At 47.0% G+C, this 24,888-nt stretch overlaps 1 protein-coding gene across 7 annotated transcripts in view; it reads left to right on the top strand.

The window, feature by feature from the left end:
• Positions 1-24,888, top strand: part of DHX30 (DExH-box helicase 30) — a 40,560-nt gene that overhangs the window by 4,909 nt on the left and 10,763 nt on the right. For 4 of the 7 annotated variants that reach the window (XR_013927862.1, XM_080385757.1, XM_080385758.1 and 1 more), the window contains exons 3-12: positions 10,090-10,220; positions 12,549-12,659; positions 14,734-15,089; positions 16,472-16,598; positions 17,334-17,483; positions 18,261-18,413; positions 19,942-20,763; positions 21,962-22,040; positions 22,829-22,933; positions 24,025-24,200. Coding sequence is in view for 6 of the 7 variants with exons in the window: in XM_080385757.1 (XP_080241883.1) it covers positions 10,090-10,220; positions 12,549-12,659; positions 14,734-15,089; positions 16,472-16,598; positions 17,334-17,483; positions 18,261-18,413; positions 19,942-20,763; positions 21,962-22,040; positions 22,829-22,933; positions 24,025-24,200 (2,210 nt within the window). In the remaining variant the exon portion in view is untranslated. Of the gene's footprint in view, positions 1-2,083; positions 2,967-3,013; positions 3,369-9,837; positions 9,907-10,089; positions 10,221-12,548; positions 12,660-14,733; positions 15,090-16,471; positions 16,599-17,333; positions 17,484-18,260; positions 18,414-19,941; positions 20,764-21,961; positions 22,041-22,828; positions 22,934-24,024; positions 24,201-24,888 lie in introns of those variants that run through there. The other 3 variants (XM_080385754.1, XM_080385755.1, XM_080385756.1) reach the window with 3 other exon arrangements.

Genomic DNA, 24,888 nt, shown 5'->3' with positions numbered 1-24,888 from the left:
AGTATTATGTACAGAGTAATTTTAGTTGGGAATAAAAACCCTCTCATCTGTTGAATAGCATGACCTGGGTTGGAGTCTGAGAGAGAGAGAAGGAACTTTTCCTGTGAGGGCTAGTGGTTTGTCATGGCCAGACTGGGTTTGGGATTCTGGGTGTTCTAACACTTGTGTTCTGGGGGAAAAGGAAGTCTTTCACATAACATGGCTTGTTAACGAGCTTCTGCATAGTGCTGCTGCCTCTACAAAGGCTTGGCTAGAGAAGATGAATTAACCACAGCTCATTGAAGTGAGCCTGAACTGGCAAAAGCCTGGGAAGACGGCTTTAAGCGATTATTTATATGCTGTTTAACGCTCGTCTCTGCAAAATAAAGATATTTGGACTGAGTATGTGGAATCTATGGCTTCTGAAATTTTTTAATAAATTGAGTCTTAACTATATATTTTCTGTGCTCGTAAGATAATTTTTATATCATACAGTGACAAACCACTAGCCCTACCCATGTGAAACTTTCTGTGCACCAACACACTCTCTTTCAGCATCTTCTCCCAGATTTCTCCTTCCCATTGACTGTGTGTTTCCAAGACTTTCCCCAGGCATGTACTCCATCTGTTTTCTTTTGTTTGTTTTGCTTTTAATCATTGTGGTCTCCAGCCATGGTTTTCATCTCCTTAGGGCTCTTGTTACCTTTTGTGCTTCTTCTCTGATGTTCACGACTTGAAACAGCTTAGTAGCTGTGATTGTTATTTTCTTCACTGCTGGACAGCTTATTGCCTCATCTAGATCTTGGGAAAATGCTAAATAAACCAGCAACTATATCAAGTTAAGTAATTTCACAGTAGATTCATCTTCCTAGAAGGATGTATTAATGTTTACATACCATTTCCAGCCACCCTTCCTTTCTAGTCCTCCTTGAAGCTTTTGTTTCCAAACCATCTGAAGTTTATTTCTGAAAGTAAGAGTTCGTGCAACATGCTCTCAAAAGATTTACATATAATTAATTTCCTTAAATTGAGTTGTCTAGCAAGATTGTTCTCCTTTTTAGTGGACCAATGCTCTTAGAATTTGTAATCTAAGCCTTTTTAATTAGAGTGCCAGAATAATTTTCATATCTTTCAAAAAAAAAAGGGGGGTGGCAGTGGCAAAAAAAGCTCGTTTTGTGTCTTCTGGTGCTGCTTCAAGATCTGGGTTTATTTTGTTTGCTTTTGGTTTTTTGAGTAAAACATAACTGCACAGATAAATCACTAGCTAATTCACAGACGTTCTAAAAAGGGTGCAGATTGGAAAAGGCAAATTTGGTGTAGTAAGTTTTTTTGTGCTCATGCATGCTCCTCCAGAGTTGTTTCTTACACAGGGTTTTCTTCTTCTTGAACCTTTTCTTGTGGAATACAGCCTTCATAAAACTTAAGTGTGTAATTACATTAGTTAATCCTTTTGTGGCTTATCAAAGATTTATCTTTCTCATGTAAAAACAAACAAACAAATCACCCACTACCCATCCCAAAACGCCACCCCCCCTTTTTTTATCATGGTGCTTAAACAACCATTCATGTAAATTTTTGGTTTACACACAAAATATTCACTGAGCAATAAGGTATTTTAATATAAAAATGATACCCTGGTTTAAAGAAACACACAACTTAATGGTAGTCCAGAGTATACGTTGCAGCCAGAGATAATAAAATGTATAGATATTGCTTAGCAATTACCTAGGTATCTAAACATTACCTAGTCTGCAGGTGTGTCTGTTAGGGTGCAGGCAGATTGTATGTGTAGCTGAAGACAAGAAACCCAAAACAACGTTCAGGTACCTGTTTCTGAATTTGCCCTTCTGAATCAGTCTTGCAGTCACTTGTATTAGTACAATCGGAAAGATCGCTCTGCCTTTAAATGCGCAGGGATGGCAAGAAATGTCTAAAGGAGTGAAACCGAGAGCGGATGAATGCTGTTGAAAGCATAGTAAAAATTGCACGTTTGGGTTTTTTTCTTTTAATTAGAGAAGTTTAGTAATGATTCTAAAAATCCATGTGTGGAGGTCTAGCCAATGGACTGTGTTTGCAGTATCACCACCAGGTTGCTCAGATCTTGGAGCAGATGACATCTCTCTGTGGTAACCTTTCTTTGACCGTGTGTGAAGACATCCTGGTTTTTGGGGTGTGTGTGTGTGACACCTATGAAATATTCCCGAAAGCCTTTCAGCCAACCTATATCCATAATGTGTGGTGTATCTGTGTGCGAGTGTGTGCTTTGAGTTGCTGCGTTGTTTCTGTTGGACGCACATGTGTCAGGAGGGCCGATGTCCCCAGGCAGGGCTGGTAGAGCTCGATGATGCAAGTGCCGTTGATTTTTTTTTTTCCCCAAAAGAGAAAGAAAATATCTTTCTGCTGGTTTAAAGCTTCAGCGGGCGGTGTGCGTCCTCCGTCTTCCCACAGCGGCTGGCACCTCTCCGGCAGGAGCGCGGTGAGCTGCCGTTCTCTGCCTCCACGTCTTCTGGCAGGGACGCGAAGGCAGATTCTTTTTGTGGGTTGATTTTTTTCCTTTTCTTTCCCGTTCCCTGTGGTTGGCTTTGTCAGTGCGGTCCCGGTGTGGCGGGGGGGAGACGCTCCCACCCGTGTGGGCTCAGCGTCTCCCCCGGCCGCGGTTCGCGGCGAGGGGTGCATCCTGCGCTACGTCCTCCTGCGCGCCGGGGGGCGCCGCGGCGCGGACGAGGCCTTCCCGCAGGAGCGCCCGGCCGCGCCCTGCCTGAAGCCGGCGCCGGGCAACCTCAAGATGGCGGCGCTGGGGCTGCTGCTGCAGGCGGCGGCTGCCTGCGGCTCGGCCGGGCCGCTGCGCCTTTGCCGCTGTTACCGGGCGCCGCCGGGGACGCGCGGGCTCTGCACCCGGCTGCCGGCGCCCCAGAGCGCCGGCGAGGCGAGGCAGGAGGAGGAGCCGGGCGCTGAGGAGGAGGACGCCGCCGCCGCCATGGTGAAGGGTGAGCCGGGGGCGAGGCGGGGCGGGGGGAGGAACCGGCGGCGCCCCCGGTGTGCGCGGCTCGGCGGCCGGGGAAGCGGCGCCGCGCCGGCCCGCACGCAGCGGAAGGGAGGAGCGAGCCCCGCTGCCCGGTGCTGGGAGGAGGGAGCGTGAGCGCGCCGCACGTCCCTCCCCCCGCCTGCAGCCGGGCCGCGCCGCCCGCCGGCCTCCTCTCGCTGCGGGCGGCCGGGCTAGGCCGCGTCGGGCCCCGCCGGTGGGAGGGGTGGACGGGCCGCATCGCGGGGAGCGGCGCGGCCTTGAGCCCCGGCCCTGGGGACGGGGCGCCCCGCCGGGATGCGCGGCAAGGGAGAGGAGCCGGCCAGCTGCGGCGGTGTGTGCACGCACGGCTGCGCCGCCGCCGCAGGTAACGGGCCGGCGCCGGGAGGTGTGGCGGGGGCGGCCGGGCCGGGCGGGCAGTGCCGGTGGCCGCCGGCGGGCAGCGAGGGCCGGGGCCTTTGTAGCAGCCCCCGCCGCGCTGCGCGGGTGCGCGGCGCTCTTTGTTGGCGGGCGAGCGGGGATTCCCCGGCGAGCGGTAGCGGCGTGCGGGGCCCTTCGGCTCAAGGTCGCCCGCCGGCAGCCGGGCCGGCCGGGAGTCCTCGCCGCTTCGACGCGCCCGCCGCGGCCTGACGCGAGAGGAGTCGTTAAGTGGGTCTTTCGCTAGAAATCCTGGTGGATCGTGCACGCCCATCCAGCATCGCCAGGAAAACCGCTCTGCCCTCGGCGTGCAGCAAGTCGCGTTAGTCAGGGCGGGAGCGGGCTGCGGGAGCGGGGAGCATCGCCCTCTCTGCCTCCCAGCCGGGTCCCGCTGCCGGGGCTGCGGGCGGCGCTGAACGCGGTGCGAGCAGCTCTTGTCAGCAAAAGTCCTGATGCGAGCAGCGCTCGTGAATCTGGCCGGGGCTGATGTCTCTGCTGAAGCCTGGAAGGTTTCTCTTGCTGCCGTCGGTCCTGCAGCCTACAGCAGAGCTGTGTGCGGGAGGGCACGGGGCTCAGGCGTCTGAAGGGTAAATGCTTTCCTCCTGTTCAGAAGGAATCGTGGCTTTTCCAAAAGAGTATTTGAAAGTGTGTTTTGTTAGATTATGAAGAGTGAAGAACACTTCTAGTTCAGCAAGATAGGAGTAATTTTGTGCCGGAGGTTACTACTTCCAGGCTGTGACTTGAACTGCTGCATTTTCCCTTTTAAAATCACTGGTTTGTTTGCAGCTTTATTTGTTAGGCTGTAATCTTCCACTTTGGAAATTCAGTTTATTACATAAAAAATTCTACTTTTTTTTTTTTTTTTTTCCCCCCTGCTCATCCTTCTGTGTTCTGTGCTTCCTTCCTACTCTCTAGCACTTCTTTTTTTATTATTATTGTTTTCTTTTTGTTGATCCTGAATTCTTTGGGTCTTGGTTCCATTTTCCTTTCAGAAGCTCTGCTGAGCTTTATCTTGTAGTTCAGAGTCAGTCTTTAATGGTTGTGTTCAAGCTGTTCAACAGAGCAAATTATCTGACTTTGAAAGTAAATGCTAAACTGCCCCAAATTATTGTTTAATGAGCTGGTTCAGGTGTTGCCTGAGAAGTAGTAGACTTTTTTTTTTTTTTTTTTCTTCCCCCTTCTGTACTTCATTCCTCACCATTCCTCTTTCTAAGGTGTGTTTTCAGAGTACTTGAGTGCTTTTATCTCTGGGCTTCTGTTCACACATCCGTCCAGTGTATGTGGTGGATTGACTGTGGAAGGCTCTTCTGGTGACAATTTGGCAGTGCTAGAAGATTAGTTTCAGATGAGCAAATAAAAAGTTTTCAGGGTCTTTTTGTAAGTCTGTCCTGCCTGTACAGCGGCTGCTTGATCACACAGAGATCATAGAAGTTCTTTTAAGAAAACTATGAGGGCAAGTTCTAAGCCTTCAACTTCTCAGTTGATGGCTTGTTAGCTATCCTCATTTGACTGCTTTTGTTATTAGCCTTGGACACAAATATGGAAAAATCGACTCTCAGCTGAGGCCAGCTTAAAAATGTATTGGCATTAATATTTAAGGTTTGGTTTTGTTGGCCTAGGTGGTGGGATTTTGGATCAGACTCTATGATGCAGAGCTGCTCTGCCTGCTCAGTCAGGTCTGTGGCACTTTTCGCTTGTTGCTGAGACTTACGTGATCTTGACCTGTGTTTTGCTCCAAGAAAGAATCTTTCTCTAATTAATTTTTAAAAATGAAAAGAATTAACTTTGCCATCTCGTAGTATCACAGAATAATTTAGGTTGCACTGAAGCTCTGGGTGCTGTGTGGTCTGATCCCTTTCTCAGGGCAGGCCAAGCTGGAGGGGGTGATCAGGGCTGTATCCAGCCGAGTTCTGAGTGTCTCCAGGGATGGAGGCTAGCCATCAGTCAGTCACTTTCGTTCTCTGATGATCTGACTTGCTTTTGAAGAAGCCCTGTCAGTTTTACCAATTTTTAAGTTTGTTCTTGTTTAGGCAAGAACTGCATGTGTTTTTTATTACTGTATATAATAGTTGAAATAGGTTGAAAGGAGTCTTGGTGAGGATTGCTAGATGATGGTTTAAAAAAAAACCCAGAAAAAAAAAAGGACAAACCCCCAAATCCCCCAAAAGTAATAATATTTTGGTGTACTCCAAACTAAACTGCCAGGTGGAACCTCTCTCTCCCTCCACCTCTCCCTAGTAAAACATGTCTAGGCTAATTCCTTATGAAATGGATATTATGGAGCCACAGGGCTTTCTTCCCTGTGAATTTTTGATGTGTTTGGAGCATTCTTCGCTGACTTGAATTTATTACTGCGGGGGCTCATATCTTGATGAATGTTGTATTTAATAGTTTGTCCTTGCTGCTCATTTGTTGCTTCTCCAGGGATAGCTCATTTGTTGCTTCTCCAGGGATAGCTCATTTGTTGCTTCTCCAGGGATAGCTTGTTTGTTGCTTCTCCAGGGAAGAGAATTTGAGGGAAGATAGAAACTGTCAAAATGAATGTAATGCTCCTCTGTCTTCTGTGAACAAGACTATGGGCATTTGTTGTCTTCTTGTACCTGACAGTGTCTTTGCTTGTCAGGTTTGTTGCCTTTGGCCACTACAGCTGGGAGTTGTTTGTTTTTTCTTTCTATTTTTTTTTCTTTCAGTGTTGCTTGAAGTTATGGTGGACTTTCACAATCAAATTAAGCTAAAGTACTCGCTGGTTTTGTGGAACTTAAAATAGTTAATTGGCTTCTTTGATAACCCTACCCTCAGTTGTCTGCTATCCAAGACAGGCTTTTAATGTTTGTTTGTGATCTCAGAGCCATGGTTTGAACATCATATGTAGTTCTGGCTTGATAGGAATTGAGTATAAAAATCAACTCTGTTTTGGGAGTATTAGGTTATACTCCTTGCTTCTGCAGGGCTGTGACTACCGCTAATATGATTCCTACCCAAATATCCATTCTCAGCAGTGAGAGAGCTAAGTGTTTGGAGGAAGATGCCAAGAAATCCAATCTGGCAGGGAAGGAAACATTCTGCAAATCCAGTTCTGCAATTTTGGATTGTTTCTTTAAAAACTATGGGTGAGGCATGGCTTCATGCAAGATAAGAACCTTTCAGTTCTCAAACTCGGGATAAGAATGGGCTGAGGGTAATCCACGAAGCCTTAGAGTCGCTGTTGATACGTCAGATGGTGCTGCTGAATATGGCATTGTCAGCTGTGAAGAATACATTGTGTCTTGGTTGGTAATTCAGAGTCTGATCTGCAAGCCAGAACTAGGCTTTGTTATTTAGAGATCCTATTCTTTGCTCTAGAATGGGTTAAGTATTTAGTCTTCACTGGGGACTCACCTCAGAATGTGAGAAATTGGCTCTGTCATGAGGTGACTGCATTTGGGGGGGGGGGGGGAGGGGAGGATAGAGCAGAGCATTTAAAAAGAATGTGCTTCTTGATTCTGCCTGTTACTTATCACAAAATTTCTCAGGTTATTGTTTTTGAATGAGGAAGCAACTAGAGGCCTAATAATACAGGCTGGTGCTAGAGGTTGTTTCATTTGGTGGTTTGTGGTTTTTTTAAAATTTCTCATTTATTAAGTGAATTTAATAGTGCATTTGGGAACTGTGTTACTACTCCTCCCTCCATGTGTCCCAGCAACATAGCATGGAATAGAACTGCAGAATGCCAAAATCTTAGTCACTTTTCCACTTTTCTTGAGCAGGTCGAAGTCTGAATATAGTGGTGCTTGCTGTATGAGTAGGTAGAAGTGTGACCGATTTGCTGTATAATTACAGAAAATTGACTTGTAGGTCTTTGTTAGGCTGAGACTGTTTTCCTGCTATCCATAGAAGGTAAATCACAGACAAGTAGTGTTCATAAACCACAGTAATTCCTGCATATCCCCCTGTAATTGTCCAAGAGTTTTGCCCAAGTAAGTGTAAGAAACAGCAGCCTGTGGGCCTTTTATTATTATAACAGAAGATGCTGCAGCTGACCGTCATGCACAGGAGAGTGGCAGGAAGCCCATTGTGTGGGGCTTGGTCTTTTCAACATCAGTACAGTTGAAGGAGATTGAGCAGGCAGCAGTTTTAATCTGTTCATTTTGACGCTGCCCTCTAAATACCAGCTTGTCCTCTACATACCAGGTTGAGAAGCAATGCCAACCTGAGCCAGCTCCAGCTGCGAGTCAGAATTAAACAACTGCCGAATTACAATGCGGCCTGTCTTCAAATGATATCCAGTTCTTCACATCCTTATCACAGGTTACAGAGGTTGTATTTCAGTATCTCTCTGTAGATGTTAAGGATGGTATCTGGTCCATTTGGCTTCTGAAAGTGGATTCTCTGAGGTTCAGGTGGTTCTTCTGTGGTTTGGAGGAAGAAGTTTCAAAACTGAGTGTCACCAGTAATTTTTTTTTTTTTTTTTCTGAACTCTGGATCAGTGTGCTGGTGTTTTCTTTCTTTTTTTTTTTTTTTTTTTTTTTTTTCTGAAGAGGGTGATATGATCAGCAGCATGGGCTTTTGCTCTCCCTCACCTAAGTATGCACAGTCTGACAAGTGCTGGTCTGCAGTGGTGCAACATAACTCTTTTGCCTTCTCTAAAACTCCTGCAATTTCCCTGGTGGTCAGCTTTCAGGTGAGCCCTCACGATACATCCTTGTAACTTCAATTTTCCCTAGCTGTGCAGCTTCTTGGATAATGTCTCTTGTGTGTGCCTGTATTACAGAGCCTTTTTCTTCAGTGCTTGCTTGCTTCTTTGAAGCTTGTTACTGTGTATCTTCATTATAATGACTCTGCAATTGGGAGTTTTCGGCAAAACATGGTGGCAGATCTTGGTGATGCTCTAATGAGTGTGGCTATCAGGCCATTTCTACTTGGATTTGGTAGCTCAATCCAAAAGTCCAGATTCTGGCAGTACCAGATCTTGTGTTGCTGACTTCTGATTCATTGCTGAAACTTCCCCTAAATAGCTGTAGAGAGTTTAGAACCCTTCTAAAAAGTAGTGCTCAAACCGGTTAGTGGTCTGCAAGAAGATCAATGACGTTCCAACTGCCTGGGGAGCGTACGTTTGTGATGTTGGCTGAACTTAGGATCAGAGTGCCTTAGCTGTGCTTGCTGCTGCCGGAATGGGAGATCCCATTCCTCTCCCCTATTCCTTTGCACTGGTTTTGGTTACCTGCAGGACTGTGCAGTTGACTGACTTAGGAGCCCTGCAAAACCCAGTGTACTTTTTCTGATTTAGCTTTCTGTTGGGTTAGAGCTGCAAATCATCTCTGTGCATTTGGGTTTGTGCCAGAGCTGGAGCAGTGGTAGCATTAGAGCCTGGGAGAAGCAGCACCTACCTCTCGCCACAACAGTGAGCTGTTGGTTCCACCCCTTTGTGTAGTGTAACTACGTCTGGAATTGTTACCGTGTTAAATTTAATCTGATCTTGTCTGGGCTGCTGCTCAAAATAAAGGCTCTCCCCTACAGTGTGGCAGTGATGCATGTGAGAGGGGAGTTAGAGCAGCATCCTTGCTGGTGTTGGCACCAGGGAGGAGGCTGGGACATGAGGTGAGCGTGACATTGCTCTGTCTGGGGGCAGTGTGATTTGTATTATTGTTATTTTTTTTAAATGAGTGATGTGAAGTGATCATTAATATCCCCTTCCTGCAAGCGATGTAGCCTGAGCAGTATTTCTCACCTGCTGGGGCAGGGGACCTGTGCTCAACTAGCCAGTCCTACCAGCCCGCAACGCCTGCTGCCTCTGGTGCTGCTTCTTAGCTTCCTGCTTAGGCTGGTTGATCTCCAAATACTGTGTTGGCAAACTTCTTTCCAGGGGGTTCTCTGAGCAATTTAGTACAAACCCATATTCCCAGCCTCTAACCCAGCCATCTCAATAAATTCAGGGAGAAGTCCCCAGGGTTTTTTCACATTACTGCCAATGGCTGCATCTCATGTGTAGCTTGTGTGTCATTGAGGCCCTTGATTTAACCCTGAGGTGACCTGCATGGTTCAGGAGGGGGATACAAAAACCAAAGTCTGTTCAAAATAGTTTTTGCTCAGTTTTTCAACATTGAAGAATGACAAACAGAGCTGCTTTTGCCTCCATAGTGAGGAAACCACCAACTCCATGGGTTAATCTGGGCTTTGTATTCTGGGCTATGATATTTGTATTCAGGTTCAACAGGTATATGTAGTGTGTAATTTTTTCTGTTGACACTGTGTCCTTTTGGGGGGAAAAAAAAGTCCTTCCAAACTGTTAGGTGACTGTTGGCATCACTGAATCATGGAGTTGGACTGTCAGTGCTGCAGTTTTAACTAGAGGATATTCATGCTTTTGAAAGAGGGGGAAACAAGCTGTGTGTTTCAGAAGCCTGGGACAAACAGTATGGTTGTCCATTTTGGATTTGCAGTGTCATCTTACATGTGGAGCTCAGCAGACTGCACTCCTGTGTACCATTTTGCTGATGCCTGGAGACATTGTAGGTGAACCACTTAATACCTCTGCTTACTTTTCTCGCTGTAACCTTAGAGATATTAATGCTCACAGAGCTGCAGTGAAGCAGGTGTTACAACATGTCTTTGAACAGGACTGCACAAGAACTATAAGATACTTAGTTCTTCTTTTTTTTTTTTTTTTTTGTTGGGTTTTTTTTCCCCTCCAGATTCCAGAGACCTATTAAAGGAATTTCCACAGCCTAAAAACTTGCTCAACAGTGTGATTGGACGAGCCCTGGGCATTTCTCATGCAAGGGACAAGCTGGTGTACATCCATACTAATGGGCCAAGAAAAAAGGTAATCCTGTTGTGAGGGGATGGGCGGCGGGTAGGTATGTTGCACATAAGAGTGGGAAGTGAGCCAGGAATACTGCTAATCCTGGAAATAACTCTTTAATAGAGAGAATTATAGAAGCGTTTTAATTCAATGTCAATGTTCTGTGATCATCTCTCAAACAAGAAATAGTCTCACTTCTTCCAGTTTCTCTTTATTTTCACATACTTTAATAGGTATATAGATGTAGGTCCTGTCCCTCTCCTTTTGTGTGTGGAAGGATGGATTTTTTTCTTCTAAGTAGCTCACTGTTGTAACTGGCTTTTTTCAGGAGAAAGACACATAGTCTGTACTCAAATGTGTTGGGCAATGTACATCACTACCTCAGAAAATTGAAGTTTAAATGCTGTATTTTATATCTTAGTAGGCCTAGATTTTAGTGTAGATTCTAATAGAACAAATGCCAAAGCCTAAAATGTTCAATTGCAGCCAAGAAAGAAGAATTTGTTTGCGATGGCGGGAGGCTTGTAATACTACTTAAGGGCAAAATGAAATACAGACTCTGTTGTTGTTGTTGTTAAATAAAATGGAGGAATTCCAGGCAAACAGTTTGCCAAATAGATTGAGCTCTTGGTGGGATGTGAGAGGCCTAGATCCAAATCTGTGCTATAAACTGAGCAGAAGTTCTTAACTGATGGGTGCTCTGTGTTCGGGGGTTTGCCTCCTTTTATCATCTAGCTCTCATTCTAGAGCTGAAAGCAATTTCCAGCTGAAGTTTGACTGTAATGTATGTTCCAGGAGAAGCTTCAGTTCTGATGGATTAACATTTTCCAACAAATTTCTGTCTAAAATTCCCCAGAGTTTTTATTACCATGCCCTTTTTAAAGTGTCCCTGCATTCTAGGCAACACATTAGTAAATGGTTACTTTAGAGTTTCTTTATTGTTTTCTTTATTATTATTTTTCTTGCTTTTCCTTGATGAGCTGTAGTACAGTTTCCTAACGTAAATTTCGGAATACCATAACCAATGCCTTATCATTTTAGTTTGCAGAATCAGTTCATGTTTTTGCTAGCACTTAAATAGAGTTAACGTTGAGGCTAACTTTAGTTTAAAACAAAACAAAATAATAAACAAAAACCCCAAAGGAGCTCTTGGAGAAAACAAGGCTTGGATCTCAACCTCCTCCTTCCCTTACCTTCCTCCCCGCCCGCACAAAACCAACCACCCAGAGAAGTGTGTGGGGATGGAAGGACAGGTGAGACAACCTGGAGAAGTCTGCGTTGGAAGTGAGCAAGGTTTTTTTAATGAGCACCCAGTAACTTGGCCTTCATGAGACAACTTTTTTCTCAGCAGGTCTGTGCCTTTTCATGCAGAGCCCCCAGGCAAAATGCGTAGCAATTTCCTACGGTAAGATGAGATTCAGGTGGCAGGCAGCCAGCCAGATGTAGACTGCTGAAGTCGGGAGCCTTTTCTTTAGCCTTATAGGTGGGGTTTTCCCAGCAGACCTAAACGCCACCTTTCATCTTTGCTGCAGAAACAGGAGAGAATTCCTTAGGCGTTTCCCTCCTTTGAGCCTTGCAGAAACTCAGCTACAGCATCTGCACGGCCAGGAGTAGAGCAAGTTCTTGGTTTGGAGTGATTTTTTTTAAGAAAGGGCAGGGTTCAGCTTTCAGCATTCTTTGCCTCTGCAAGTTTTGCAGCTGCTCTCATCCAACTGTACTGGTATAAGAGGAGCTCTGGCGGTACTGTTAGTTCTCGTAATAGCTTGTGTTGGGCAGCATATGCAGAAGGCTGGATTCTCATGTGCCCAATGAGTATGGTCGCTGCCTGTGTAACTGTGATGCAGTATGCTGCTACTGAAAATTACAGCGAGGAAGCAGTTAGGAAGAATTGCTTGCCATTGCAACTGGACATGTGTTGGAAGTCGCATGTTGGTTCTCAGGCATGGTCTGGTGTGCTGCAGTGTACATAGGAGCAGTTACTCTGAAACTGAATTGTTCTTGTAATGAGCTCTTGGCATTTGATTCCTCTGAGATGACACACTGCAGCCTGTGAAGCTCTGGCCCAGAGTATGTGGCACTGTGCTGGAAGTCAGCCTGGCTTTTGGGCCTGGCTCAGCCATGCAGCTTCTATGTGACTGTGGGCACCTTGTATCCCTTTTCCAGGCTTTTCTTTCTGTGTTACTGGAATGGAGCTTCCCATAAAGGGACCAAACAAGCAGTTTGTTTGGGATTTTTCATTTATAGTTCTCTTTGCCTGGAGTTCAGAGATATTTGAAGTAGATATGCTCCTGATGGAGGAGAGAGTTTGTTCTGTACTGTCTCACTTAACTGGTTATCTTTGCTTTTCAGAAAGTCACTCTGCACATAAAATGGCCTAAGAATGTGGAAGTGGAAGGCTATGGGACCAAGAAGATTGATGCTGAGAGGCAGGCAGCAGCTGCAGCATGTCAGCTTTTCAAGGTGAGCTTATGCTGCTCCTTAGCTTGAAGAAACAAGCCTTTGAGTGTGCCAGCCTTGTCTGTTTTGGTGGTGTGATTTCTGACTTTTATCTCTCTCTTTGCCTGCTCACTTTCTTAGTTGGCCTGTCTGTTAATCAAGAGTAGAGGGCGAAGCCTTGAGCTGTCTGAATCCATCTGAACATAAAAGTCCACTTGCTTCAGCCAGGCAGGAACTCACTACATTCTTTGAGTTCTGGTCTTTGTGCTTTATGTCCTAGACCTTAATCAGCTCCTATCTTAGTCTCGGTGTCTGTGGCAAGTCAAGCTTCCCTCAGGTGTATTTGCTGCCACAGTTCACTAACTCACGCTTCTGTCAGTCTACCTGTGTGTATTTTGTAAGTGCAGATCCTTCAGGGGCTTTTCTTTCCTCTTCCTGTAAGCCATAATGTGGCAATTACGTGTTCTGTTTACAGACTATGTTCTGTCTTACGAGCCACTTACTTATGGCTGGACATGGTTGCTATCTGTGCACAGCCAGTGTCAGACAAGTACAGTACGGTTACAAAGGTCACTCTTTAAGGTAATGGTGTTCCATAGCCGCTATCTGAGGATGAGATGCAGTTTTGTCTTCAGCTCTGCCACTGACTGTTGTCTGCAACCTTGAGCAAGTGAGTTTGCTCTTTGCTTTTGGAGCTTCCCTTTCATCTGTGGAGTAGGAACAATGATATCTTCCTGCTAAGGAGCCTGGAAAAGATGCTGTGGATGGTCTAACAAGAAGAGAGCTTCTTGATTTGGTTGTAGACAGAGAAAGCTACATTAAGAAGTAACTAGCCTTCAGAAGTTAAGAATTGCAGCATGAAAACTGGCAGTTTCTTCAGCTGCCCCCTGTGCTTAGGCTAGCTTTTTTAATCCTGTGATTAGCAAGACTGGTTTCACTGACTGATTTCATTCCACGTGAAACATGGTTAGTGCTCATTCAGGTAACATCCACTGGAAATATGTGCTTATTTTATCCTCGCTAGTCAGTGTGCAACGAAAGCATTGTTGCTTCCTTTGAGAGCCTGGAAATTTTCAAAGGAAAAAAATTCCTATCTATGCTTATGATATATTTTTCCCCAGATTTTGGAAATGACTAAACTGTACTTTAGAACTTTAAAAAAACAAACCTGAAACCATAGATTCAGCATACAAAGCTTTAACGCTGGTGCTTTTCCAGTTAAACCTATAACCTAACGGAAGGCCCTCATTCTGAGAAGCCTTGTGCAGTCATAGCTATAGAAATAGCTACTGATACTGCTTTAAATAAATAGTCATCACTTCAAGAAAAGTAGTAGTATCTAATTGATGTAGAGAGTGTGAATATAGTGACTTTGAGTACAATAGCTAGCAAAGTGAACTCTTGCTGTCTTAGGTGCTCCTCAGCACAATATAATACAGCCTTGTCTAATATGGGGCCATTGGGAGGCCTAGAGATGTAACTTCTAACTTATTGCAGCGGTCTGGTAAGATGTAGCATGTGTTGCACTGTAGATATGTCTGAAGATTCATGTGAGGTGAGGTTCTAAATGTAGGTGGTAGGCCAGCAGTAATTAGGAACTCTTCTGTTGCAAAAAATGCTGGGTTAGGGAGGTCTTGGTACTGCTTATGCGAATAACTGTTCCTGTGAAATGAAAGGAAGGAGATGAATCATTCCCTGAATTCTCATCTTGTGTTATCCCAGATTATAATTGTTTAGACTAGCCTTTCTAAAAAGATAAATTTCATGCTCTGAGGTGGGTTTCAAAACTTCAGATGCTAAATATAGTTAGTAGTTTGTAAAACACCAATAAATCTTGACGCACCCTTTCTAACAAGCTATGTGATGCTAAGCAGTTGTGCTTTGGGAAGTATGTTTAGTGAACAGATTGCCTTTTCTTAAGAAAAATGGCAGAAGGAAAGCTTTAAGTTTCTGAAAGTTCCTTTTCTTTCTGTCTTGTTTTGTGGGATATGAAGAAATTGCTCCTGTATGTGTCTCCTTTGCCAGATGTATTTTGGTTTCCTGCAGTAACCCAGATCTGCCTCTTTACTGCAGCTAACAAGGGGTTTTTCTCTTGTAGGGCTGGGGTTTGCTGGGGCCGAGAAATGAGCTCTTTGATGCTGCAAAGTACCGGCTTCTTGCTGACCAGCTTGGCTGTCCTGATGAGAGGTGGTGCTCAGAGGGCAAGTGGCGCTCCAAGTCCGGACCTTCTCTCGCTGACTTGTCAACCTGCTGGCGACGGATGGAGCCAGATGATTCCATCCAGCCCATGGAACAGGGCAGGATGCCTAAAGCAATGAGGAGAGAAGAGCTGGAGGAAGGGGAGCTAGAGGAAGGGGAACTGGAGGAAGGAGAGCTGGAAGAAGAAGCAATCGATGTTTCTGATTATCTACCTATGGCACATCAGGATGCTCGAACCCCAGGCAGAGATGCCAGGTACGTCTGCCCTGATAGCTGCTAATCCAGGGCAGTAACGGAGAGACTTTTCTTTGTAGCTGATCACAGAATCCTAGAATGGTTTGGGTTGGAAGAGACCTTAAAGACCCCCCCAGTCCCACCCCTGCCACGCGCAGGGCCCCCTTCCCCCAGCCCCGGTGGCTCCCAGCCCCGTCCAGCCTGGCCTTGGGCACTGCCAGGGCTGGGGCACCCACAGCTGCTCTGGGCAGCCCGTGCCGGCGCCTCGCCGCCCTCACAGGGAAGGATTTCTCCCTCAGCTCTGATCTCCATCTGCCCTCTCTCAGCGCAAAGCCGTTCCCCCTTGTCCTGGCGCTGCAGGCCCTTGGGAAAAGCCCCTCCCCAGCTTCCTCGCCGGCCCCTTTGGGTGCTGGAAGGTGCTCCAGGCTCTCCAGGAGCCTTCCCTTCTCCGGGCTGAACAGCCCCAGCGCTCCCAGCCCGGCTGCACAGCAGAGGGGCTCCAGCCCTCTGGCCATCTCCGTGGCCTCCTCTGGCCCCGCTCCAACAGGTCCGTGCCCTCCTTATGCTGGGGGCCCCGGAGCTGGAGGCGGCGCTGCAGGGGGGTCTCAGCAGAGCGGGGCAGAGGGGCAGAGCCCCCTCCCTCGCCCCGCCAGCCATGCTGATGATGCACCCCTGCAGTTCCTCGCAGCTGAGCTGCAGCTTCCCACGGTGCTGGTGTGGTCTGCAGGTGGGCCAAACAGTGACTACTGTACCGTTCTCTATGCGAGCAATGGTGGGGCAGCCTGGTCTTTTACCTGGCTGTCATCACAAGGGAATGCATAGGCGTCTTCTCTGGAGTCTTGCCCTTTGGATAGACTGCTACCTACTTGTTACCTGCCTTTCTTATTCTTCTGTGCCTAAAGAGATTTCCATTCCCAGAAGTTGTGCGTGTGCACTTTGACCTTTCTTGACCACCCTAATTTTTGAAGGCAGTATTAAATCTGCTTCTCTTCATCATCCTAGTTGCTTGCTTGACTTCATATTTTATGGGCACAAATCTTGGATTTTTAGTAGTCAACAGGAGTAAGATCTGTAAGATCCTGATGGCGATGGTTGTTTTTAGGGATGTTCTTTGCGTTCGGAATTACTTATTTACTAAATCTGTTAAAATATGTTGATGCTACCTGGTTTGCAGTGTTAGTGTAAAGCTCTGATGGCTTTTTAGTAGGTGGCTTTATGGTGCTGTGTGATTGTTCCATGACTGACAGATCTTAGTAGCAAGAAACTGCTTGACTTTTCAGATGACCAAAATTATTTGTGCCTTTAACTACCGAGTTTCAGACCTCAGTAGCAGACCTGAACTGAGGTAGGTCTGAGCACAGAGTGGATATTTGCATATCAAACTGTTCTGATCTTCCATCTAGCCGAGGAGGGAGTTCCATTGAAATGACAGATGACAACACTGCCATCCGTGCCCTGACACAGTTCCCACTTCCAAAAAATCTCCTGGCCCAAGTGATTCAGATTGCAACCTCTTCTTCCACAGTCAAGGTAAGATGCTGTTTGACTCCTGCCAGGGACAAAGCTGAAAGACTCCAACTGGAATCACTTTGAATGTTTTTTTGGGGCAGTTGAGAACTGGGGAGAGAAGGGAAATTAAAACTAGGCCTAGAAAAGTCAGCCTGAAGAGCATGGAAAAGGCTTTGTGGTGAGAATTGGGGAAATGTCTTAACAGAAGTATGAGGGGTATTGTTACTTGAAGCCAGAGCAATACAGGAGCTGCTGTCTGAATGGAGGAGAATATTTTTTAAGGTGATACATTTGCATTTCCCCATACATCTGCAACAAACACAAGTTTGTGTTACTTGGAGCAATGTGCAATTTCTGCACTGACGGAATCTTTCCACAACTCAATTCTTGTCAGTATCTGGTGATCCTCCTCCTTGGTGCATGTCACCCGCTGCCTTTCCAGTCCTCATGTGCTTAGCAAACAGTAGCTGTGTTCCACCCCATAGGCTCTCAGGGACGTTTTCCACACAGCTGTCTGCCCTCATTTTTGCTTAGCCAGTGCCTTGTGAACTGGGGGTGGGCAGAATTCAGTGAAGTTAAACTTGTTCTGGTGCACTGTTAAAAACAAACAAACAGAAACCCCAAAACAAACAAAAAAACCCCACCCCAACAACTTAAGCTTTGCTTAGGAATATTGGGCTGTATTTGAAAATCCCTGAGTAGTTATGTAGACTCTTCACACCTCCCCAGAACTGATGTTGTTTCTGCGTCTTTTAGGAATACATGCAGTTCCGTACAGTAGGCACCAAGACCAAGATCTGCAAGCTCACGCTCCGCTGGCCCTGTCCGATGACTTTTGCTGCCAAGGGCCGTCGCAAGGTGGAGGCAGAAAACAAAGCAGCAGCCCTGGCCTGTCAGAAGCTTAAGGTAAATACACATGGCTCCTACATTCCATGTCTAATGTGTCTGTGAACAGAGCTCCTTGCACCTCACTTGCCATATTTGAGCCTAATGGGGTGATGCCTGAAACTTGCTGATCTTTGACTTCATGCTTAATAAACATTTATTTCCAAACCTTGGGATTTGGTCCAAATTGCCGTTGTACCCATCTAGTGTCTGACCTGTGGAGGCTGTTGTGCTTGTTTTGAACCCTCAACAAAAAGTGATGTGTTAGGGATCACCCTGGAAGTGTTTGGCTTGTCCCCATGGCTACCTTGCTGCTGTCTACTAAGACAGACTGTCTTATCGTTCTTGTCCGTGTACTAACCCAGACACATTGCTGCAGTAGTTTCGCTGCAGACTCTAGAGTCAGAAGAGGGGAAGTCCAAGAAAATAAAGTAGGACTTGTTACTGAATTGACACAACATAACAGAGCCATAGCAAGAGAGTTAACAGCCCTTGCAAGAGGGTTTTGTCAGATAACTGTGGCTGCTGTTTCTTTGGTGGCTCTGTTTAAGACCTCCTTGTGAGTGGTGTTGTGTTGGGGGCAGGTAGTGGTTGTCTCCAGTGTGTCTGTTTCACGGGAGCTGAGATGGGATCATGTCTTGTTTCTTGCTGTGGCAAAAGCAGGAATGATGGGTTTGGGATATGGGATAAAGAGTTAGTTAGCCTCTCTGAACATGTAGGACCCATGTACTCTATATCCCAGCACTTCATATGCAGCAGTCTTGTGCCTGATAGTGGCGTTTGCCTCTTCCTCTGCAGAGCCTTGGCTTGGTGGACAAGAACAACAACCCCCTCAGCCATGCTATGTACAACATGACTTCACTCCGGGAGCTTGGTGAGAACCAGAGGAAACCCTGCCACATCAAAGTGCCCGAAGCAACCCTACGCAAGATTGAGAACTATCTGAATCATGTAAGGCTTGCTCAGCGGTCTGAGAATCACCTTTGGCTGATCCCATTTAACTTCAGGAGTTGCATGTGGGTTGAAAGCCTCACATCAAAATGTTGAGGGAATTCATGGCTTAATAGTTTGCCACAAAAACTGATCAGTCTCTGCTGGGTAGTGGACTGTCTCTGTATTCACCTTTGACATTTGTCTGTATTATTTGGCTTTTGAGAAGTTACGGAGTGCAGCTTTGGATTGCTTATAGCCTCCCTATGAATGCTGCCTTGTGCAGGTGTTGGTTCCATTAAACTGTGGTTGTGCCTTGTAGCTTTGCAAGGGTGAGGTGCCGATACCGGCACATTTCCTTTGGGAGTGTCTCCGTGCACATTTCCTTTGAGAGTGTGTCTCACAGTATTGTACATCAGCAGCGAGTGCAGCTCCTCAGGCACCTTGTCGTGCTTTCACCCAGGAGATCCCTCTTCCTGGCGGACCAGGGTGAACAGACACCCACGGGAGCTGAAGCAGTGCCAAGACAGGGTTCCTTAGCAGCATTCACTGTCAGAGCAGGAGTTAGCACTAAGGTAAGATGAGGTTGAGCATAGCTCAGGTACAAATGTGGGTAGCTTGTTGAAGTCACTGAAAATAATGCCTGTGTTTGGAAGTTGGCATGTCGCTGGTGGAGTACTCTTTGGCCTGAACAGTAGAGATCTTGGGCGATCTTTACGGTATTTTACAGATACTGTAAAATAAAGGAAACAACAGTGGATGTCCTAGAAAGCCAAGACTGCAGCTCAGACAGCAGCTGCTTCTGAATGACCTGCTGTGAGTGACTGGACTAAGGGCTAGAAAAGTTAGGTAAACGGCAGCATCTTGGAGGAGTCTGGTCTGCCTCCCGTGCTTACACAGACATGAGCTGTCACACCATGTGTAGAAGGGATGGCTTGCGACTGAATAAGGCTGAATCCAAAAGTACTGATTTGTAGCTGAACTTTTAATCCTGCGAACATCTGGGCCAATGCTTTGATTTGTGTTCTAGACAATTCCTGACCTATTACTGCTCCTTTTAGTTCTTCCTGTGGGATGTGTGACTTCTGTTTTTTCTTTTGCCAAGATAAAATACCTCTGGCTTAGCTGAATGCTTATGTTTTGTGCAAGTTTCGTGTCTGAGCTTCCTGAGGGAGAGAATGGTGGTGGTGTAACTTGATAGTTTCCAAAAGTTGTCTTTGAGAGGCCGTTGCATCATTTGCATGCAGCGTAGCCACTGACTTGGAAAGCTTAAGTTACTGTTTTGTGCCTGTCACTTCAGGCATCAATGCTAATAGCTCTCTTAAAATAGGGGACACAAGGAGGAATATGTAGGGAGCTGCTCGAGTTAATTCTCAATTTAAATAACCTCAATTCAGAACGTGTCTGAGTTACCTAAAATCTGAAGAGACTTTGGCAAAGCTTCGTGGTCACTGCAAAGCCAGTCTGTTCCAGGCACTTGTCTCTTTCTGTTCTTCTCAGGACTGGTACTAATCTTTTTGTCCCTGCCAACTTTCTCCATCTCTCCCAGTATCCAGTGGACATCAGGGAATCCAGGCCCCGGATTGCTGATGACATGATGAACCTGAGCAAGGAATCTGGTGCGATAAGTGATGCAATCACGGGGAAGACATATATACCCATGTTGGAAGCAGAGGAAGTGCGCCTTAGCCAGAATCTCCTTGCCCTCTGGAAGAGGAGAGGATCCTCATGGCAGGAGAGCCACCCACTGCCAGTAGATCCTCACAAGGACACCATCCTATCAGCCATTGAGCAGAACCCTGTGGTGGTAATAGCAGGAGATACAGGTTGTGGGAAAACCACGAGGATCCCTCAGCTCCTGCTGGAACACTACATCCTGGAGGGACGTGGCGCCCGCTGCAACGTAGTGATCACCCAGCCGAGGAGGATCAGCGCCATCTCGGTCGCCCAGCGAGTGGCACAAGAGTTGGGTCCCAACATGAGGAAGAATGTGGGCTACCAGGTGCGACTGGAGAGCAAGCCACCTGCCCGGGGAGGAGCCCTGCTCTTCTGCACTGTGGGCATCCTGCTGCGGAAGTTACAGGGGAACCCCAGCCTGGAAGGTGTCAGCCATGTCGTGGTCGATGAGGTCCACGAGCGAGATGTCAACACTGATTTCCTGCTCATCCTGCTGAAGGGCATTCAGAAGCTCAACCCTGACCTGCGCCTGGTCTTAATGAGTGCCACGGGAGACAATCAGCGTTTCTCACATTACTTTGGGGATTGCCCTGTGGTCAAGGTGCCGGGTTTCATGTACCCAGTGAAGGAGTACTACCTGGAGGAGATCTTGGCCAAGCTGGGCCGGCATCGGCACCGGCACTATGAGATCAAGGTGGGTACGCAGTGTGATGGTTAAGGTCTTTCCCGTGGATGAGGTACTGACTTCTGGCATGTCAGCAGGGGAGGTTTGGGCCTGGAACTGGTCCCTCTTTCCTGTGGTTGTTGACAGCTTTAATTCCCCCTCGACCCTCGTGAGGGAAAGTCAGCTCAGTAGAATCCCCAGAGTATTCTGATGAATTTATGGATAAAGATGACTTCAGATATGGGTCTAAGTCAGTTTTGTCCCTCTTTAGCGTGAAGCTTGTTTATGTTTGAGTAAACTAACAGCTCGTTGTACTTGTGCATGTATATACATAGATGCAGACTTGAGTGTTTGTGTGCTCTGTGCAAGCCTGGTCCCGAGACTAGGGTGGTTCTGGCTTACAGGAGTCTGTTACCTAAGTGCTCCCTGTCCTGCATGACTGAACTCCCTGATCGCTGCTTTTTGCAGCTAGTCATACTGAACCTCTGGAAAATGCCCTCCAGACACGTACTCTTTGCTGTGGGTAATCTTACTTCAGTTGTAGGTCAATGGAGTCACCAAATCGTTGAGGCTGGCCGGGCCCGCTATAGACGTTTTCTAGCCCATCTTGCTGGACTAGGAGCTATCAGCCAATTTCTCCAGCCTGTACAGGTCCCTCCCTATGGCTGAGCAACCACCTGGTGTATCAGCCACTTCTCCCGGTTTTGTATCATCAGCAAACTCACTGAGGGTGTCCCATTGCCTTCAGGGCAGTCTAATTGTTCCTGTTGAGCCTGGGATTTTTAGCTGCGCTTTCTGAGCTGGCCTGATAGGTATGTTCCACTTTACTGAGAGATACAAAAGCTGCTGTTCTGTGCATAGTGAGTTTGAAGTCCCGGGTGCATATGGCACAGTTTTGTCCCCAAAAATGTCACGTTAATGTTTATTCCTTGTTAGCTGCCATTCAATAGAGGTACACAGGTCTCAGTTAGCTTCCAAGTCCAGAGAACGGATAAGGGACTGTATATTCTCACTGCACAGCAGAGGAAACTGGCAGCCGTTGTTACCAGAGTGGGTTCCAGATGGAGCCAAAACCAGACTCCTGGGGTTCCTGGCTCCTAGTCCTGGGCAGGCTGTCCAAGTACAGGCGTTTGCGCGCTCCAGAAGATACTCTGGGAGGCTGTGTGTCTTTCTGCTGGCTGCTAGATTGCCGCTCATGTATCTGCATGTGTTGTCCTGTTTTATCCAGCAATCGGATGATGAATGTGTCCTTGATCTTGATCTGATCACAGACCTCGTGCTCCAGATTGATGCCCATGGAGAACCGGGTAGGTTCTGCCTTGCCCCCTTGCCCTTTCCTTTTGCTGGCAGGGTGGAAAGTGAACCCTGCAGAGTCCCAGACCCTTTGTGGAGGAAACATGATGCTGAGCTGACATCTGCAAGGCACCTTGAGTTCCTGTTAACCCGGTTGTCTCATGCCATGTGGCAGGAGCCAATTCTGAGTCTTTGACGAAGACAACAGTTGTCCTCAGTGTCCCAGCTGTAGTGTCCTGAGATACAGCTGTTCCTGCGGGGGTGAAGAGCAAGACTTGTCTGTGCTGCAGCATTTACAGCCTTGTGCTGCACAATTTCGTTATTTTTCTGTATTGGAGGCCCAATCTTTGTCTGGGAGGTGGTGTTTTTGTGAAGAAGGCATGACTCTTGGATGACTGCTAAATGTTTTAAGTGTTTCAAAGCTAGCAGGTTTTCACTCTCAAACTACAGGTGGCCTGGTTTCTTTCTGGCTTTAAATCCTTGCCCTAATGAGCTCACAGAAGCAGGTATAGCATAGCAGTATGGAGTCTAGACAGCGTTCCCCTGGGTCTGACTTCCCATAATGGCTGTATCTCATTTGCTCATGACAAGTATGATGCAGGTTTCCTTAGAGATTAGCTGGCAGGGGGCATCCCAGACCAGGGCTCTGCTTTTGTTTGGGTTTCTTGGGCTGAAGATTGCTGTGGACTTAGGGGAATAACGGGTGTCCCTTCTGTGCAGCAGAAGCAGTTTCTTTGTCTCCAGCTGGGGAAAAGTGTTCGGATTTCGAGGTTGCTTGTTCTTAACTCTTCCTCTGTTTCAGGGGGGATCCTCTGCTTCCTCCCTGGTTGGCAGGAAATCAAAGGAGTGCAGCAGCGTCTGCTAGAGATGCTCGGATCTCAGAACAGCCGGTACCTCGTCTTACCAGGTGAGATGGCAGGGACAGACCTTTTCTCCACAGAATTCAGGAGAATGGATAGGCCGGTTCACTTGATGAGCTCTTTAGCTGTTGCACTCGGGTACAGAGCAAGCTTGTATGCCCTGACATACGTACCTGTTGTGTAATCGTGCGTGTTAAGCACGAATAACTCCTCCTAGCAGAGACCATCCAAACCTGTGTGTGATCAGAGAAACTGGCTTCCTGTTTGCCTCCAGCAATTCAGAATTAGGCAAGGAGGAAACTGCTAAATTCTGCACAGCTGTAGCTGCATGCAGAGCCTACACAGAAAAGATCTTCAAGACCTGTTTTGGGGGATGGAGGTGCACTCTGTAGCTCAGCTTTGATTAGTGAATTTAACATTCTCTATCCCAGGAGGGAAATTTTTATAACAAAAGTCGGTATTGCTCTGTAAGGCTGTAAGATTGTGGGGGTTGGTTTGTTTGTGGGTTTTTTTGCTTCTTTTTTTAATGGTCCTCCCTATTCAATGCCAAATAAGGCCAGCCAGGAGCACAGCTCAGTTGCTAATAAATGTAGGTGTTCTTTGAAAGCTGTGTGTTCTTGTGCTCCCCTGCTGTTCTGTGCAGTTGCTGGGAATCTCTTCACATCGCTGATCTGTACTAGGGCAAACGTGATGTAGAAGAGTTACAGGTCCTTGCTCGTAACTGGTTTTGACCAAGTGAAACTAAATGACAATGAGGATGCCCCATTCCCCTGCCCCACAGACCTTTTCAAAAAGGGGGAGCTGCAGAACTGGACTGTGGGAGGAACTGGGACTCTGCTAGGGGCCCAGGGTTATTCTGGTGGTGCCGTTAGCCTCTCTGGGACGGGAGGTGGTCAGAGCTGCTGCTGATGTTGGGCTATAGGTTGAGGCAACTGAAATGAAGCCTTCCCAGATGATGTATGGAAAATTTTTCCTGCGGTCTGGCTGGCAGGAAACTGCTGACAGTATTTACAAGTGGTGTCCCCGTTTCTGGAAGCAGGAGGTGATGGTACAAGAAGGCTGAGAATCTCTGCCCACCTTAGCCTTGTACTGCAAAGCAGCTCAACAGGGCAGGACTGACGCTAGTTTTATTTCCTAGTGCACTCCAACATCCCCATGATGGACCAGCAGAACATCTTCCAGAGGCCTCCACCTGGCGTCAGGAAGATTGTCCTGGCCACCAACATCGCTGAGACCTCCATCACCATCAATGACATTGTTCACGTGGTGGACAGTGGCACACACAAGGAGGAACGCTATGATCTGAAGACCAAGGTACTGATGCTTTCTTGCCTCTAAGTGAATTTGGGAAATACTGGAGCTAATGGATGTTCTCAGAGCAGTGTCTGAGATGCTGTTAATGGGAGGATAGAGCTGCTTCCCTTTTGGCACTTGAGGCACTGGTGCTGTGTCCCTGTTTGGGGACAGAGTGTTTGATGTTGCCTTTACCCAAGCTCCCTGCCAGGCTTCCCATTGACTTCTGCTGGGCAGGCAAAAGTCTGGTATCTTCAAAGAAATTTAAGGCAAATCCATCTCTCTGATACACCATCTAACACCTGTAGCTTTTCCATTTGCTTTCTGCCTTTTTGTATGATTTCATCGTAAACCTCTTTCTAGCCAAAGCAGGGCAGCTTTGACCTGTTAGGTACAGCTCCTGTTTGAAGTAATTTTGACCCCAGTGCCTTAAGCTTTGTTACCCGGCTTTTAGAGGGGGAGTACGCTGCTCTCGGGCCGTGTTTCTGGCGGTGCTGGGCCCTGCGAAGGCCCGTGTGCTGACACTTCCATGACAGCGCAAAGGCTGCTCTGCTGCTGTTGCTCTTGGAAGAAGGCATTCTGGCTGCAGGCTGCTGCCCCTTCCCTTCCCTTGCCAGAACATCTCGCAGGGCCAGGTGACAAGTCACACCTTGGAACAGTTGCAGTTTAAAACCAACCCTTTTATATTTGCCCAGTTTTAACCCAATTT

The sequence above is a fragment of the Falco punctatus genome (assembly GCF_963210335.1).
Source record: "Falco punctatus genome assembly, chromosome: 4".
Taxonomy (NCBI): Eukaryota; Metazoa; Chordata; class Aves; order Falconiformes; family Falconidae; genus Falco; species Falco punctatus.
Note: the sequence above shows the minus strand (reverse complement) of the source record. Positions and strands in the feature narration are given on the sequence as shown.